Source organism: Sturnus vulgaris, chromosome 11 (genome assembly GCF_052056855.1).
Source record: "Sturnus vulgaris isolate bStuVul1 chromosome 11, bStuVul1.hap1, whole genome shotgun sequence".
Lineage (NCBI taxonomy): Eukaryota > Metazoa > Chordata > Aves > Passeriformes > Sturnidae > Sturnus > Sturnus vulgaris.
The window spans coordinates 9,912,790-9,929,074 of record NC_142253.1 but is presented as its reverse complement, the minus strand read 5'-3'; the positions used below and the strand labels follow the sequence as shown (position 1 = coordinate 9,929,074).

The window sequence follows — 16,285 nt, the reverse complement described above, 5'->3', positions numbered from 1 at the left end:
AGACCTCAGTAGTGTTATGTCACCCAAATCAGATCTTTAACACTTAACAAGACTTGCCTTGAGAGAAATAAGGACGAGCAAATCTAGTCTCACCAGTGAGCTTATTCCAGACAGAAATGTGTCATGAATTAATCATACAAACAAACTCTTGTACCTCAGCTGGAATGGAATACTGTTTTTTCTTAAAAGGATGCCACAATCCCCATGGGACTTCCAAGCTATTAATGTCTCTACTCACAAATGATGTTCAGTGTTCTAATGGGATATGGAAAATGCCAAAGCAACTCCTCTCAAGAGAGGCAAGGCCAGAAATGAAAATATTTGCAAAACAATAAAGCCACAGGAAACCAAACCTTTTTCTAATCTGTCAAGCAAAGAAACAAGAAACAAAACAGCTTGGTAGGAGCAAGTGGCCCTTTGCTGAGAGAAGAGCCCCTGACAGCTGCTCTTTTCCTGAAGAGCTCAGTGCTCCCAGAATGCCAATTACAGCACAGGGAGGATGGATAATTGACTGGAGACCCCAAAATACGAATCCATCTGTTTTAACTTGTCATACCATGTAGAAAATAGGTTTCTAGTAGTGCACAGAATTTTCTTCACACTTGCCATAGTACAGTGCAAGACTATTGCTATCAAGAAGATGCATAGTGCCAGAGAGAAAAAAGAAACATTTTGGCCATTATCTGCTGATTGTTTTCAGACAGACCCAGTAAAAACTCTTGTTCTTCACCTCATTCACCCCTCCACTCTATCTTCTGTGAGGAGCCCCATAGCTGCTCACAGCTGGGATCTCTGGCAGACATGAGGCCACTTGCCCAGCCTTGTATATTGTACAAAGCAAAGTGACACAGAGTCCCCAGGCAGTGCATGGGAGAGTCACTTTATGTACAAAAAGGTCTTTTTGAGCAGTTAGCCAGTTATCAGTTTACATAGTTTTAAGGCACAACAAGCCCAAGCCAGCCAACCACCAGGCACCACGATGTGGGCATGGGGCAGTCAGAGTCTCACACAGCTCTCAGGTCTCTCTACCCCATTCCAGCTGAGTCACTCTCACACAGTTCCCTTCTACTTAGCCTAAGTAGCAGGCCTGAGCCATGATTTTACAAGGGTAACAAGGTCCTTCTTTTATAAGGCTTTACCTGTATGCAGAAGTATAAGAAGTCACTGGCAGGACCAGAGCAGACCTTGCAAAAACCAACACTGTATCAGTTACCTTTCAGATGTCTATTTTATGGAATGAAGTGCCTCTAGCATTTAGGTTCTCAAGCCATTTATCTGATGGGCAATCTCTGAAGATCCATCTGAAAGGAAATATTTTAACTAAACATGTATATTAGAGAAACTATAGACAAGAATGATAAGTGTGAGAACAGAGCTTATAAAAGCTAGTGACTAAATAGACTGCTTTACCCTCAATTCCTCTGATTTATGCCAGTTTAAACAGTTTCATAGGGACTTTTAACCATTCTTTGAGATCTCTGAGTTTAGAAGGCTCTGCAGAACTATTCCACCCAGTTCCCTGCCTCAGTCTTAGTTTAGCTGACCATAAGGGAAGGAGACGTGTGTGTCTGTACACAACCAGGTGCTCAGGACTCACTCCACCTCTGTGTGATCCACAGGGGACTGGGAAAGACAGAGAGTTCATATAATGCTTTCCACAAAAGATCAGACCATCCAGGATTAGGGGAACTGGACAGATATGCAGATTTGGTCTTTGTCCTGTGAATCCATCAGTAAGGGGAATGCTGGGCACCTGGACAAAACAGAATGAGCCATTTGCTTATGGTTCCATTGACCAGGGGAATGTAGACATAGGGGTGGAAACGCTTGGGCTATTTTGTCATGGCTTCATTGGTCAGGGGAATGTGGGCACCTGCATTGCACAGCCTGGGCAATCTGCCCACAGCTCTATCAAACAAGGAACTGTGGGCATCTCTCATCTCCCCATGCAAGGCTTTGTAAGTAGCTGACAATATAAGAGAAGAGAATTAAAAGAAGAAAAAGAACAAAGTTAACCAAATAGGAAACACTGTGGACAGGTGGGAGAGCTACCACTGCCTTTGCTGGGGTCTGTGTGAAGCCTGCAGCTGATTCTGTAAATTAAGGGCACTTGTCTTCCCATGTGCCACCAACATGCAACTAAACTATCTCCTAGGCATGTACCACAAGCTCTTTTGTGACTTCTGCAAGTATTTAAACTGATCAGTTTACTAAGAAGAAAGAAAAATAAAAACCGAGAGAGAGAAAGAGGGAATCCCTATGGAAACAAAGATTTCACTCTGCTAATACTAACAGAGTGAGTCAGACAGAGACTGTGACTACTTATAAAGCAGGGCCAGAGAATCCCAAGGGCAAATCCCTCTGCCATGATGGAAAATCTCAAGCACAGGAGAAAACAACTGTCAAATGTGAGTTAGTACATCTAAGCCTGGAAGCAGTGTTAACAGTTCTCCATTTCACTGGCAGGAGCTGTGGTGCAGCCCTCTGTTATCAATCTCTCCCAAAAGCAACAGAAACAAGCCCACCCCAAGAGACAGAGAAAGGTAGAGTGCTGATGAGCTAAAATACAACAGTCACTATTAAACACCAGATTAAAACTGTGGTGCTCAAAACCCAACTGTTGCTGCTCTGGAGAACTATCAAACAGCAAAAATCCTGTGACAAAAGAGCAACAACCTACAGACAGCCAGCAGGCACCAAGCACCTTGGGGCTGTGAACTCACTGCTCTGTAGCTGCTCCTAAGTAATAAATCACCAGGCTTTGTGTGCAGACAGGGCTCTCTCACCCTGAGCTAAGCTGTGTTTCCAGCACCGTTCAAGTGACCCAGGAAAAAGTCTGATCACAGTGTCCATTTCTTTCACAGATGCCCTTAGTGCCTTTGTTTACCTGACTCTAGAACTCATGCCAAAGTCATGCTCCTAAAATGCTTCCAGAAATTCGGATGGCATTAACACTGCCTTTGTGCCAATAACTTTGGATTTCTCTGAGTGACACTACTGTCACTTAGCTCAGAAACACAAGGAAGTGGATTTATCTTGTCCCTTGACATAGTGGCTGAACTGCAAGAAGTGACAGAGCTCGGTAACCCCAGGGAGTGATGCTTAAATGAAGGCATTTCCCATCTCACATCTGAGATGGGTTGAAAGCAGGGACACGGTCACTTGCTGTGGCTTGGCCAGCTGGTGTTAACTCGGCTGTGATGCTCTGGGACCAGCCAAGCCCCACAACTGGTAATGCAGAGTCTCATTGCTTTTTCCTGAAGATCATCTAGGGATATTTGCTGTGCATGCAGAGTCCTGTGATCTGTTCTGGGATGTGAACCTTCTCTCTTCCAGGTGATTTATCGTGCCTTAAGCCCGGCTAACAAGATCGAAGACCCTTACAGTCCTGAGGCTCAGGATCTCCTGAAGCTCACCAACCTCCGCCTGCTTTTGTTAAAAAGGCAGGAATGTCCATGCCATGGCTCAGGATTGGTAGAGAAACCCCAAAGATTTGCCCACTATGCTATTTACGACCTGATCATCCGGGGAAGCTGCTTTTGCAACGGGCATGCAGAGGAATGTGAGCTTGCCAACATGACAGGAGTCATGGAGAACATGGTGAGTCCCAGACAATTATCAGCTTATTAGACTTGCTACTTGCTTCTGCTGCCTCAGCCTAAATGTATATTTTATATGTGATCCTGTCCCAGCCTCCCTAAGCCTATCCAAAAAAAGGGCAGCACAGTCAATCCACATTAGTGAAGCCTACACCACTCTGGGAAAACATCTCCTATACTCCTTCTACAGTTTCATGTATGATAACTGCTAAAAACTCTGGAACCCTAAAACTGAAATAAATTGATAAAAACACTGGACCTCAAGATACCTATAAATTGAAAGGAGTCTTTGTAATTGGAATAGAGATCCAACTCCAAATATGAGTGAAATCTCCTACTTATATGCCTGCACAGAACTGAACTAATATCTTTGATGCAAGTCTGCCCTGAGCAGAATTTCAGCATCAGGTCTCAGATTTTCTGAGTTTGTGAAACATGAGCAGTTCTGCCATCACTTTTAGGTTTTCAACCTTCTGTGTTCTTGTCACTTTCACAACATAGACAGCAGTGTTCAGGATGTGAAAATATTTTCCACCTCCCACTCTTTTATCCATGCATCTTAAAATAAGTTAGAACTTAAAAAAAAAAAAAAGATAAACCTTGTAGTAAAATTATTCTGTAGTACTTGGAGTGTCCCTTCCCTGTTCAGTCTTTTATGTGCATTTGGCTCTGGATGTGCACAAGTGAAGTTGTGTTTGAATGCACAATCAGACATTGAAGTTCAGAGGAAATGACTGATGACAGTTTTTGATTTAGCTGCAAGGATTGTGTAGAGAACTGTAATAACAGTCATGGGGAGATTTAATCTAATCAAACATCCAGGTACATCTAGACACGTACATCAGAGACAGAATTAAAGCCACTTTTAACTAGTCAATATCTCCCCTGGATCCAGAAGTCTCTGTCTCTGTCTTGGGTTTTGAAAACCCAAATAACCCTTAAAATTCTGGTCCCCCGTGCACTGTGACATAAAAGACTCAAGACAAACATCCTAAGCTAATTTCTGTCCCTTTAGATACATGGTACACTTGACATTTTGATTTATGTTATTTTGAAATGTGTATTCATTGTCTTCTTCTCAACTTTCCTAGGTTCAGAGGTAGATATTGTAAGATAAAATTAAGACTATGACTTTCAAATAATTTCTGAATCTGTTCCATCTGTGGTATAAATCCAAGATTCAGCTACACTATGTGATACTATCAGATTCAAATAATATAGACTCACTTAAATCATAACTGTGTGGAGAAAATCTGTTTAAAGAGTGGATCGTCCTTACTGCAAACTGTTAAATAGACACACAGTGAAATCAAATAGATGAATAACACACTAAGTGAATGCAGCTGGTACAAAAGAAACATTCTGCCCATCAGAAAAGGAAAACAGAATATTGTGTATGTTACTGGCACAATCACTGTAAACTATGACTGGATATTTTTTCCCACTGGTCACAAGGGAATAGAATCTTTTTGTGCCATCAATGACTTCACAGGGCAGAAGGTGAAATAGTTTTGATGAAATGTACTTCAGGAGTGACTCATGTCCCAGGAGACAGAGGGTGGATGCAGCACATGATTCACACAGATATTATCAAGTCTTTGTCTAAGAAAGGATTCAAATACAGCTGTGCAAAAACTTAAGAAAAGCCTTCTCTAGTTTTAACTGTCTAGAATCCTAGAGGAGGCCTGGAAAAGACCACAGGTGGGCTGTGATAAAGGTGTGATGGAGCACACCTAAACCCTTCACTAGGGAATGCTTGTTGGATGAGATTTGACTGACAAAGAACATTCAAACTTTCAGTAGTAGTTCCAGTTCTAACATTTTGAAAGCTCTTCTTTAGTGCCTGCCTAAATAATCTCTGCTGCAAGTTAAGGTGATTCCTCCTTGTCCCCTCTTCCCCAATGACCAAGGTGAGCAGTTGTTCCTTCTGCAGACACAATTGGAAGGTTCTCTCTGTACCCTTCCTTAGGTTCTATTTTTTGTACTAACCAGGGAAGTGTGGAACTTTAGGTGGTAAAAATTTCAAATTCTACTCCCAGATCAGACAAGCCTGGAGTTAAGATGATCACGCTACTCTATTCATCTTTTCTGCTCTTTAGACATTACAACTTCAATCTTTCCCAAACAAAAAAGAAAACCCACTCCTGGAAGATCCAGATACTTGGATCCTTTTACATTTTATCTAAAACTTACCAATAATGATATTGTAGTGGTGAGGGAAGAGTTCACATAGGTCCAGATTTCAAGGTTTGGTTTACACAGCTGGCATGAGGCAGTTTATGGAAGTACATATTTTTTTGGCTTGAAATACAGTAACGTCCTTGCCTACAAGCAGGAGGAAAAGGCTTTTGTTATTGAGGATTCAACACCAATCATACAGTTCCTATCCAACCTACACTGCTAAAAGTCTTTGCCATTTTGCAATTTCTTGGCAGAGGAAAGGTGCTCTGCTTTCAGTCACATGCTAATGGTGACCCACATAAAACAGGGTGTGGAAAAGATGTTACAAACACTGCACATCCAGAAATAATCTGATTCAATCCACAGGCCACAGCTAATATTTGAGGTACATATGGGCAGAACAAGTCCCAAGACATAGTTTTTAATATGGTTTGAGTGGATGATGTCACATCATCCAGAGACTGAAGGCAGAGCAGCTTTGTTTCCTGGGCTGCTTTTCGGTAATTAAATAAAATGTTCTAAAAAATAAAGACCTCCACAGAAAGTCTTAAGTAATATGAGTTTCAGCCTCTTAATTGTTCATAGTCCTCCTATGATGTATATATCTTCTGTAGTTAACAAAAACAAAAGCAATTTCATATAGAATACAACTGTAATTGTTTGATATGGGATAGGCCCAAAATCTGAGATCATTCTGCACTTAGGTCTTAGAAAATGCATTATTGTGTTAAATTGCAAGTCTACTCTTCTTTCTCTGACAGAAATCTCTTCCATTTGTAATACTCCTAACACTGCTAAACTGATACATGGAGGTGAACCAATATTTTTTCAACACCATTTTGGATGATCTATGGCTGTTAGATAATCTATCAATGCTCAGTTTATTTGTGGTTATGTCACTCCAGTCCTGGCAACCCATTCAGCTCCTTGCTTCTCCACTGAGGCTGCCAGTAAGAAATGCAGCTCCGTGAGAAGCAATGTCACAGATGCCACAGTGTCATAGCAACAAATGGATACAAGAAAACTGCAGATTGTAAACCCAATGTCCAAATGGTGCATCGTTTCTCATGCCTTGGAATCCTGCATCGTTTCATGCATATTTCTGGTCATAACTTTGTGAAAATACTGCGAGATTCAAAAATGGCCCATAGGATCCAAGGAAAATATTCTTCTAATTTTGGAGCAAACAGTAATAATTACACTTTCTGTGGGGCTTTTTTGGTTGTTGTTTGTTTTTTAAACAAGTCATGCACCCCCCTCAACACAATTTATCTAGATGATATTTCCTGTACAAACTACTGAGAATATCATGTTGGATAGGAGGAAATCTTTGAGAAATGAAGAGGGGAGCTGTAAATAGGCAAGAAACTTCAGGATAAACATGTCTTGAATTTGAGGTTTGTTGCTATTGACCGTAATGTTTTCTTGGTTTCTATTTAGCTTTCCTGAGATTGGAAGAATAAAATAAGACACAGAGATGTCATTCCTCACTAACTTCAACAGCTTGGTATGGTAGCTAATGGCAAAATTCTCCTTTCTGAATGTCACAGCCTGCATTTTTCAAACTCTTACAAATAGTTTCTCAGTCTTTTTTTTTTTTTTTTTCCCTAATAGGAGGCATTAATATGCTGTTATAAGTGAAGGAACTGCCAGACCTGGCCAGCTGAATGCATCTAGTCTTGTTCTATGGTTGGATGCAACAGAACACAACCTGTCCAAGATATTGACACTGCAGGGTGTACAAAGCTATGAGTGTCTCTGCAGACCTGTCAGGCTTAGGATCTGCTTTGATGGCCCATTTTAGCTGAGTCCAGAGGTGCTTCCAGAACAAAGTTTACAAAGCAGAAAGTGCATATGGACAGAAGATAGAATATAGACCAAAGTCCTTTCTGTTTGCCAAACGTTTCACAATTCACTTTCTAGCTCATGAGTAGTAAGTTCAGAATGAGGAAAGCAAAAGTGGATTAAAATGTTTTTGTATAAAGCATTAGAGATTTTTTTAACTTGTTAATTATTGGTACCTACACTGCCAGGAAATTCTTACAAGTGGCCTCGGATGTTTCTTTTGCTTCTTTATCCTGTTTACAGAGACAAACTAGACTCCCTTTGAGCCTGATCCTCCACAATTAAGTAAATGGAAAGTTTTCCACTTACTTCAAAGGGCGTAGGATCTGGTTCTAAGCAGGATTCCTTGTTTGGCATAATGGAGGTTACATAAGGTAAAACTTGCTTTTTTACATCAATTTTCTAGGTGACCAGGCTGTTGTAACCCTTGCAAACATTATCTACGCCTTCTTCAGATATCTTGTGCAGTTCTATTCATAACCCCCAGCTAAGTTTTCACATTATCTGATTTCAGCTGTGCCCAGAACTCAGAAATGCAAGAGGTGCCACTCACTTTCAGGACATTTGAATAGTGGTATTTACTCATTACTCTGTGATTCAGGCACTCAGTATTAAAGTACTGAGTCTCATTCTCCTTTCTGCTTCCTCCATCCTTAAGGCACTCACCAAGAGCTGGTGACCTGCTGTAAATCAGATGCTCCATTTCAGCCTGACAGCTGTTACTCCTGTGCAGTTTGTTACAGATTGATATTGGAGTTACTGGCAAAAATAAGAGGCCAGTTTGTCCCCAAAATCAATAATAATCAAGGTAGAATTCAGAAAGAAAACAATAAGCAAGCAGAATGAAATGTGGACTGAGGGACAGCCAGGTGTGGGTGTAAAGCCTGAGGGAGGTGAATTCAGGCACAGGGAGGAGCTGTGCCTTGAAACTATAGAGTGAGTGATGTTATCTTGTTATATCTTGTTACTGTTCAAAAAGTTCTTAGGGATGTCAGTCTGACATATACAAGTATTAGACCTTTTCCCAGAAAACAGCAAGTGACAGAGGAAAATAATGGCTTTTTCTCATTCCTGATTAGAGCAGGAATTTGATCTGTCCATCTGCCCACAGCAGGCACTGTAATCTGGGACTTCCCAATCAACCATTCTCTTTGTCACTTTGAAAAAGTAGAAGGAAATTTTTAGTTTGGCCTCTTATAAGTTGTATGTGCTCTCCTTAGGACTTGATATTCAATGATTTCTTATAAATCTGCATGGATATGTCTTTTCATTTGGAGAGACCACAGAGCCCATTTGAACTGTAAGAGAAACAAAGCAGAACAGCAGACACTGTCATTTAACCATGCAAATTGGCCCAGGTAGAGTCAATTTACTGAAAGCAGGTGAGGGATAGCATTTGATGTCATTGCAAATTGTGGTATCCCAAATTTCTCTGGTGACATTACAGAGTGAATACAGAGTCCAAAGGCAAAAATTTTCTCTGACTCAGCAACAGTTCCTCTGACCTGGAAGGCTTCCAAATTTAACCTTCATTCATTAGGAAAAAAGCCCCCAAATAGACTGAGAGTAGCCCAGGAGAAAGAACTACAACTACAACGTTTACTGAAAGGACAATAGGTAAAGAAACTAAATGGGCAGAAAGCAAGAGGCTTCAGGTATTATACAGAACTGAATAGAGTTTAGGAAAAAATTTAAAACTGCAGGACAAAGAGGTGGAAAATTTTCTCTCTTTCTCAGCTGTGAATAAGAATTCAGGTGAAGAAGCTTTGTGCAAAGATGACTAAGCATCATGTAATTTCTTGGAACTGTTGTGTGTAAACAGGATAAAAGTCTACACTATGTGCTATAAATCCAGCAGAAGTTACAGAGCTTGATTGAAGAACTATTGGATAAAACCCATGGCTGAGTATAGCAGGAAAAGCTAAATGATTTGAACTGATGATCCTGGCATTAAAATCCACAAAGCTATAACCTCCTCTACGTCCTGATTAAAAGCTGCTCAGGTGGTTGATGTACAAATCAAAGCCTTTGGCAGCAACACCAGACTTGTAACAGCATGACTGTACTGTGAGACAGATGAGGGAATTAATCCAGATTAAAAATACTAGTGCCAAGGGAAAAAACCCTCAGTTTAGCTTTTTTCCAAACATGGTTTGGTTTTACAGCCCAATTTATACATAACTCAAGGCATGATGTAGGTGATAGCATAGAAAGAAGTAGTAGGGAAATATCTCAAATTGAGATTATCCAAAAAGGTTTACATCATGAAGCCACAGTCTGGGAACATAGCTGCTATACCAAAACACGAACGTAGAACTCACTTTCACATGGCCACTAAAGCCAATATGATGGTGACTGAGTATAACAAAGTGTTCCTTTCCTGGACTAATATCCTCTAAGTTCAGGTATGTCAGTTTATAAATGTCTACCCTTGGCAAAATTGATTAGGAAACTTGAAGCATGAAGAAGCCAGAATATCAGCATTTAAAGCAACAGTTTTCCGGTTTCAAAGCTGACATCCTGCACTAGTGACAGGAGCAACCCCAGATGAATGCCCTTGGAGAGCAGGAGTGCAAGAGCACAGACTAGTCCAGGTGATGCCCATGGGACTTCAGACTGGTATTATGAAATGGGGAAGTTTATTCAAACACACAGTCTGCCTGCCTGCATCTTTTTCTCAGATCCATTCCCCACATTAACTTTGGAAGACACCATCCAGTTTCAAAGAATTTGTGAGAGCAACTGAACTCTCAATACAATGAATGGGAAAGAGCCTTGGAGACAATACAGTCATGAGAGTAATGAGGAAAAGCAGATGAAGGGAGGTGTCATAAAAATAAATTTCATGATGTCTCCAAAGTACTCAAATATTGCAGCAATGAGCACAGTGGAGAAGTCCATACAGCCCTGAACACTTGTGTATCTAAGGATCAGGATACATCAAGTGATGCAGTGTTACCTATGGAACAAAAGGATAAAGTGAAATATAGAGGTGATACAGAAATCCCTTAGATCTCAATTTTTCATCTGCTGTACCAATACATTCATATAAATCAGTGTCATAAACTACTCAGGCTTTAGCTAAAAACTGGCTTGTTTCCTAACTGGTATCATGAATCTTGCCTCTGTTGCTCACACCTTGCTTTCAAGCTTCCTCCACCTGGACTGGCAGCTCCAGATGAAGAATGCTGAAATATTTCTTACCTCAGGTTCTTCCTTGTAGTCAGATATTCTAAAAGAGTCCAATGACATTAATCCAGTATCAATCAAAGTGTTATTTTGTTTAATAATATTTTATATTATTAGTGCCCTGAAGGCACTAATAGAACTTTAACAGCCCTGACCAGCCCCACCTGGGACTCTTACCCGTGCTCTCTGTCCATTGGCTTTGGGGTCCTATTTAAGCTCAGTCCTGGACTCTCACTGCTTGTTTGGACCAAGTTGTGGCTGTGCCTGTTTGCATCCCTGCCTCCTGGGGAGTTCTGGGACTCTGCTCTAGGTCTGTACCCTCCCTCTCCACTTTCCCTGGAATGTGCTGTGGCTTGTCTCTCTTACTGCATGAGACTTTGCATCCATGTTGTGTCTTTCTTGACCTGTCTCTTGCTGCTCCTGAATTACCTCAGTCCCTTCCCTTTTTGTTTTTGGGCTGTCAATGAACTGTGGTACCAGCTCCCTGCTCTGCCCACAGTGCCCGTGATGGTGCCCCCTCAATAAGGGCACAGCCTTTGCTTTTGTAAACCTCAGCCTGTAGCTCTTTAGCCCTTCAAGAGCAACTGGTCCTTGTTGCTTCCTGACAATCCTCTCCCTGTTAATCATCATTATCTCTATGTAAATCTGACTCTGCTTTCAAGGGCATAGAAGAGTGTCAGCATAATTCCCCTGCCTTTGTTCTTGTCTGATTAGCATCTCTTCCTTGGCATGATATTTGTGTTCCAGTGAGATCTAGTGCATCCTGAGGTTTTGCTTTTGGTAGAGATTTCAATGTTCCAGTTTTTTTGGTTACAATTCGGTGAGAGAAATGTGGACTTAATTCAGCAGTGAATAACAACTCAGGGACACACTTGCTCTCCTTGTGCTGGTGTTGAATGTGACTCTCATACTCTCCTGTCTTTAAGCAGATATCCCATTTCCTATTTTATCTCACAGTTTACTGTATTTCATTCTTGTTCCTTCCTGGACTTTAGCCTCTGGCTGCCTCTCCTATCTCTTCCTCTCTAACAGAACAAATTGTCTCATTACTCACAGCCACCTAGCCTTATTTTGTCTCACACTTAAATGTAGCAGGTCCCTTCCACAGCTCAGCTTTTCCTGCATTAATCTGTCTTTCTGTGATGGCCACTTACATCTATTAATCACTTTTCTTGTGTGTTCAATTTGAGCTGTTCATCTCTGTTCTTCTCTCCTATCCAAATCCCTTCTGTAATTCATTGTCACCTCATGTTGCACTCTCTTCTGTAGCTGTTTCACCTGTGAATGTTATCTGAGATTACTCTCCAAGGAAAAAATATTCCTTGATACCCATGCATAGACAGCACATGGCAGATTACTTTCTCTTTTATTTTGCTTTACTTTTGCACCAATACAAATGAATTCTCTTTGCCTTTTTCTTTAACCTATACCAAAAATGTTAGTACCCAAATCTAACACTTTCTAGAAGTTCCATGCCAGCTTCTCTGTTTCCCTGTGCCTGCTCAATGGCTTAGACAAAAGGGCTGAAAAGCCAAGCAGACAGCCAGCAGGAGAGCCAGACATCTTCCCATGTGTATTTGGTAGCTGTTCCATAGCAGGAATCACAGGTAGGAAGCTTCTTCTCTGCCTCTGTCCTGCTCACAGCAAACCAGTGGGCAATGAGTGAACAAATCTACTTTCCAAAGAATAATTTCACCTTCCCTTTCCTCTCTCACAGAATTTTCCTGCTTATTTTTCTAAATAATTGTTCATGAGTGTTCACACCATCTGTGCTGCACACTGTAAGCACAGGGTCCTGTGGAATAATGAATATTTGATCATGTCATTCAAGGCTAAAACAAGATTGAGTGGTTTAATTCTACTATTTCTCAACTGCACAGTCTCAGTATTTTTTATATAATTTTTTAATATAGTAAATACACAGCTTTTGCATGTATTTCTAAAAAATGAAATGGATTAACTTACAGATTTTACATTGAAATACATTTCAAGAAGTATTTCCTAAAAAAAGCAAAGATATCTAGGATTTTGTTCTGATCCATGTTAGATTGAGCTGTGAAGTTCAGGTGGAGTCTGAAGTTTGGAGACATGCAAATCTATAGTTCTGAGTCGGGTTCCTTTTACCTCTTCTCTGTTCTCTGGTTTCTGAAGACCACAGGGGAGAATTTAAAGCCTGAAATGTCAGACTCAAATAGGGACAAGCATAATGCTGTTGTATCAGTATTTTTGCCTTAGCCTGTGATCTGTCATGCTGTTTATGCCTGGAATGTGGATGGATTTCTCGTGGAAGAGTCTGAGAACCCCACGTGGGTGGTGGGCTCTGACACCGACCCTGCCAGCTGGCCATGGGGGGCCATGGCATCGGCTGCACCCGCTCCCTCTGCTTGCCACATCACATTTCTGCTCGGGGAGGGTTAGAAACCAGGGCAGCAGAGAGCAAATTGCTGCAGACACATGAGTTTGGGGGCAGGAGAGCACATCTGTACTGCTGCTCTTTGGGACGTGTCTCTCCTGATCCCGAGCTACCTGCTCTGGCAGATGGGGAATGGAGGCTGCAGGGAGAGCCTGACTTCCAGGAGAGACCATGGAAAAACATAACTCATGTTACTGGTGAGATTAAAGGACTAAAGTCAATTCATACCCCAGTCAAAATGAAATTTCAGCCTGTTTTTTTAATGTACACTTCCCTAGATTTACACTCTCTTCCAGATCAGTGTTAATGTCCAATAAGACAGAGCTCAGCATCCTCTGTTAGCCTGTGCTCTCCTGGGACTTGGCTCTGCTGTCCCAGAATATATTTGATACTCTTTGCATGTTCTTGCCCTGAACTTGTAAATCAAAATAAGACCTGTTAGCTCACCCCATTTAAGAGTCTAGAGGTTGTTAATCCATGCAGTAGCTAAAAAGCCAACTGAGAGTTAAGTTGTTGCTATGTGCATTTTGTAAGATATAGGAAAAATTCTACATCATTAATAACTGTGAAAAGAGAGGACTACATGTTTTTATCTCCAGGCTCTGACGACTCCTAAGAGAGGCAGGTGTGTGGGAATTGTGCCAAGTCCCACCTGCTCATGGGGCTGCTGGGGACTCCTCCTGTCCTTGCAGGTATTTGAGTGTCCTCTGGTTCCCCGGCAGGTCCATGGGAAGTGTGTGTGCAGACACAACACGGCAGGGGACCACTGTGAGAGATGTGCTCCACTCTACAACGACCAGCCCTGGAAGCCAGGAGATGGGAAAACAGGGGCACCAAATGAATGCAGAAGTAAGTGGAAGGGAATTTACTGAGCCGGGCTCTCAGGGTGAGCACTCACCATTGCAGCAGGCAAAGCTCCCCCAGAAACACTTCTGTGATTTACAGAAACTAAGGTTAAATTGGTCACTGATGGAGAACTTCAGTGTGCAGGTTGTTTTTCTGCACTGGGGCTGTTGGGGAGGGGAATTTACAAGCCAGAAATCAGGTTTTCATGGAGCTACACCCCCCCCACATTGCAGGTTCTAGCAGGGTGACGCTGCCAGGTTGGTTTGAGAAGTGATAGCATGATGACTGTGCCAGTTAGGAAAGCCTGAAGGCCATTCTCTCTCTTGTCCTCACCAGAGTGTCGCTGTCACAACCACGCCCAGAGCTGCCACTTCGAGCTGAGCGTGTGGCTGGGCTCGGGGAAGCGCACTGGGGGAGTGTGTGACAACTGCCAGCACAACACCGAGGGACATCGCTGCCAGAGGTGCAAACCTGGCTTCTACCGAGACAGGGGGAAGCCCCTGTCTGCTCCAGACGTCTGCAAACGTAAGTGACCGTGCTATGTGAGGTGAAAAATAAATGGTGAAAGAATCATTAAAAGAACAAAATAATTTCTATAGAATCAGCAACTCCTATAGTGGTAATTCATGAGTATTAACTATCTTTTCTTTCCATTCTTTTCCTAAACTACAGAGGGTTTTGATCAAAGGTGATCACCGTGATTTTTTGTCTATTTGTCCCCATGTTATGACACTTTTTTGGTGATAATTGATTCAATTCTCCAAATGCATTGCCTCCTGGGGAAAGGTACATTCTTCTTGTGTTTGGCTTTAAAATAAAATGGTTCCTTTTCTCTTGAGGCACATTTTATTTACCGGGCGGATTTTTTCTGTACCTCTCAAGATTGTGCGAGCCTATGTGCAAGCCATTGTTAAATTCTATTTGATTGTGCAACATCTGTGCACATAAATACAGATCATGGATGCAGAAGATACAGGAGGCCTGGGACAGTGCATATTCACTTGGGAAGAAATATATCAGAACTCTGACTTGTCTCTGGATTCTACAGCTGTGTTATAGGATGCTCTGCCCAAATTAATTGCACCATTAACATTTCAGCAGAATGTGTTAGGGTGTGTCTTGGGCACAGAGGCACTAATGGCTGCACGCAGAGGATGTATAACCTCTGGATCACGGTAGTTTGCACCCAGCCAGTCTGGAAAACAGCCCAAATCTCCCTCACTTAAAGTAAACATTTCCTGAGTATCCTGCCAGGCTTCAAACGTCTGATTCTATCTCACATCTGTTTGAGAGGTTGCTATTTCCAGCAATATACCTAATTTCATTTTTCCCTTTGGATTGTTTTCCTTCCCCATAGCTCAGACATTAGTTGCCAGCATAAAGAACTTCATCCTCTGTTATCTGACCTCTTGCTCACTGACATAATGAGCTTTTGAAGCTTTTCTGACTATTTAAGCATTCTTCAACATGATTCCTCTTAAACACTTAGGTTGCTCTTCTCCCTAGGACTATGAGTCTTGTGATACTGCTTAAACTTTCTGTGGCAAACATATCCAATGTTTCTGCTCTTTTGCCTTCTTCCCACTGGAACTTGGTGACAGCAGACTGTTTCCCCACAACTTTTTCTTCTCTTTTTCACAATGTTCATCACAGAACATGGATCAGCAGACAGGATGGAGGGTGAGTTTATCTGGCTCACCCTATGTCCTGTAGTGTTCCATGGTGGCCCCTTTCTAGTTCTGTTTCTACTCTGAGGGGATTTGCTACAGAGAAATATTGTAATGAGAACAAATTGTTGTGGCAGAAGCTTTCAATCTCGTAGCATCTGAAAGAATCTGTGTATGAACTCTTGTACTGAGCAGCAGGGAGATGGTGCAGTAACCAGCATCATGTGTAATACTAGATAACTGCTAAAGTCAAGGAGCACTGGAGAGCACCAAAGAGGAAAAAACATTGTTTGACAATACAGCCTATCTGTCTGGAAACCCTAGAATCATTTGCCTAGATGAAATCAGACCTTGACTGTGTCTGCCTCTCTCATCTGGTCTGGTTACAGGTCTCTCAGTAACACCTGCCAATACTCTGCATAGCAAAAGAAAAACTGTTCAGAAATTTACCTTGTTGAAAGAGCTTTATTCCTGTTGTGCCAGTCAAGCACAACAATGTTCTTTTCACCTGGGAAGATGCTGCTGCCAGCAGAAGGCCCCCAAAT

At 41.8% G+C, this 16,285-nt stretch overlaps 1 protein-coding gene across 1 annotated transcript in view; it reads left to right on the top strand.

Annotated features, from left to right (window-relative positions):
* LOC106850640 (netrin-4-like) overlaps nt 1–16,285 on the top strand; it is a 41,876-nt gene that overhangs the window by 15,734 nt on the left and 9,857 nt on the right. The window contains exons 3-5 of the mRNA XM_014872127.2: nt 3,337–3,600; nt 13,950–14,076; nt 14,410–14,598. Coding sequence (XP_014727613.2) covers nt 3,337–3,600; nt 13,950–14,076; nt 14,410–14,598 — 580 coding nt within the window. The remainder of the gene's footprint in view (nt 1–3,336; nt 3,601–13,949; nt 14,077–14,409; nt 14,599–16,285) is intronic.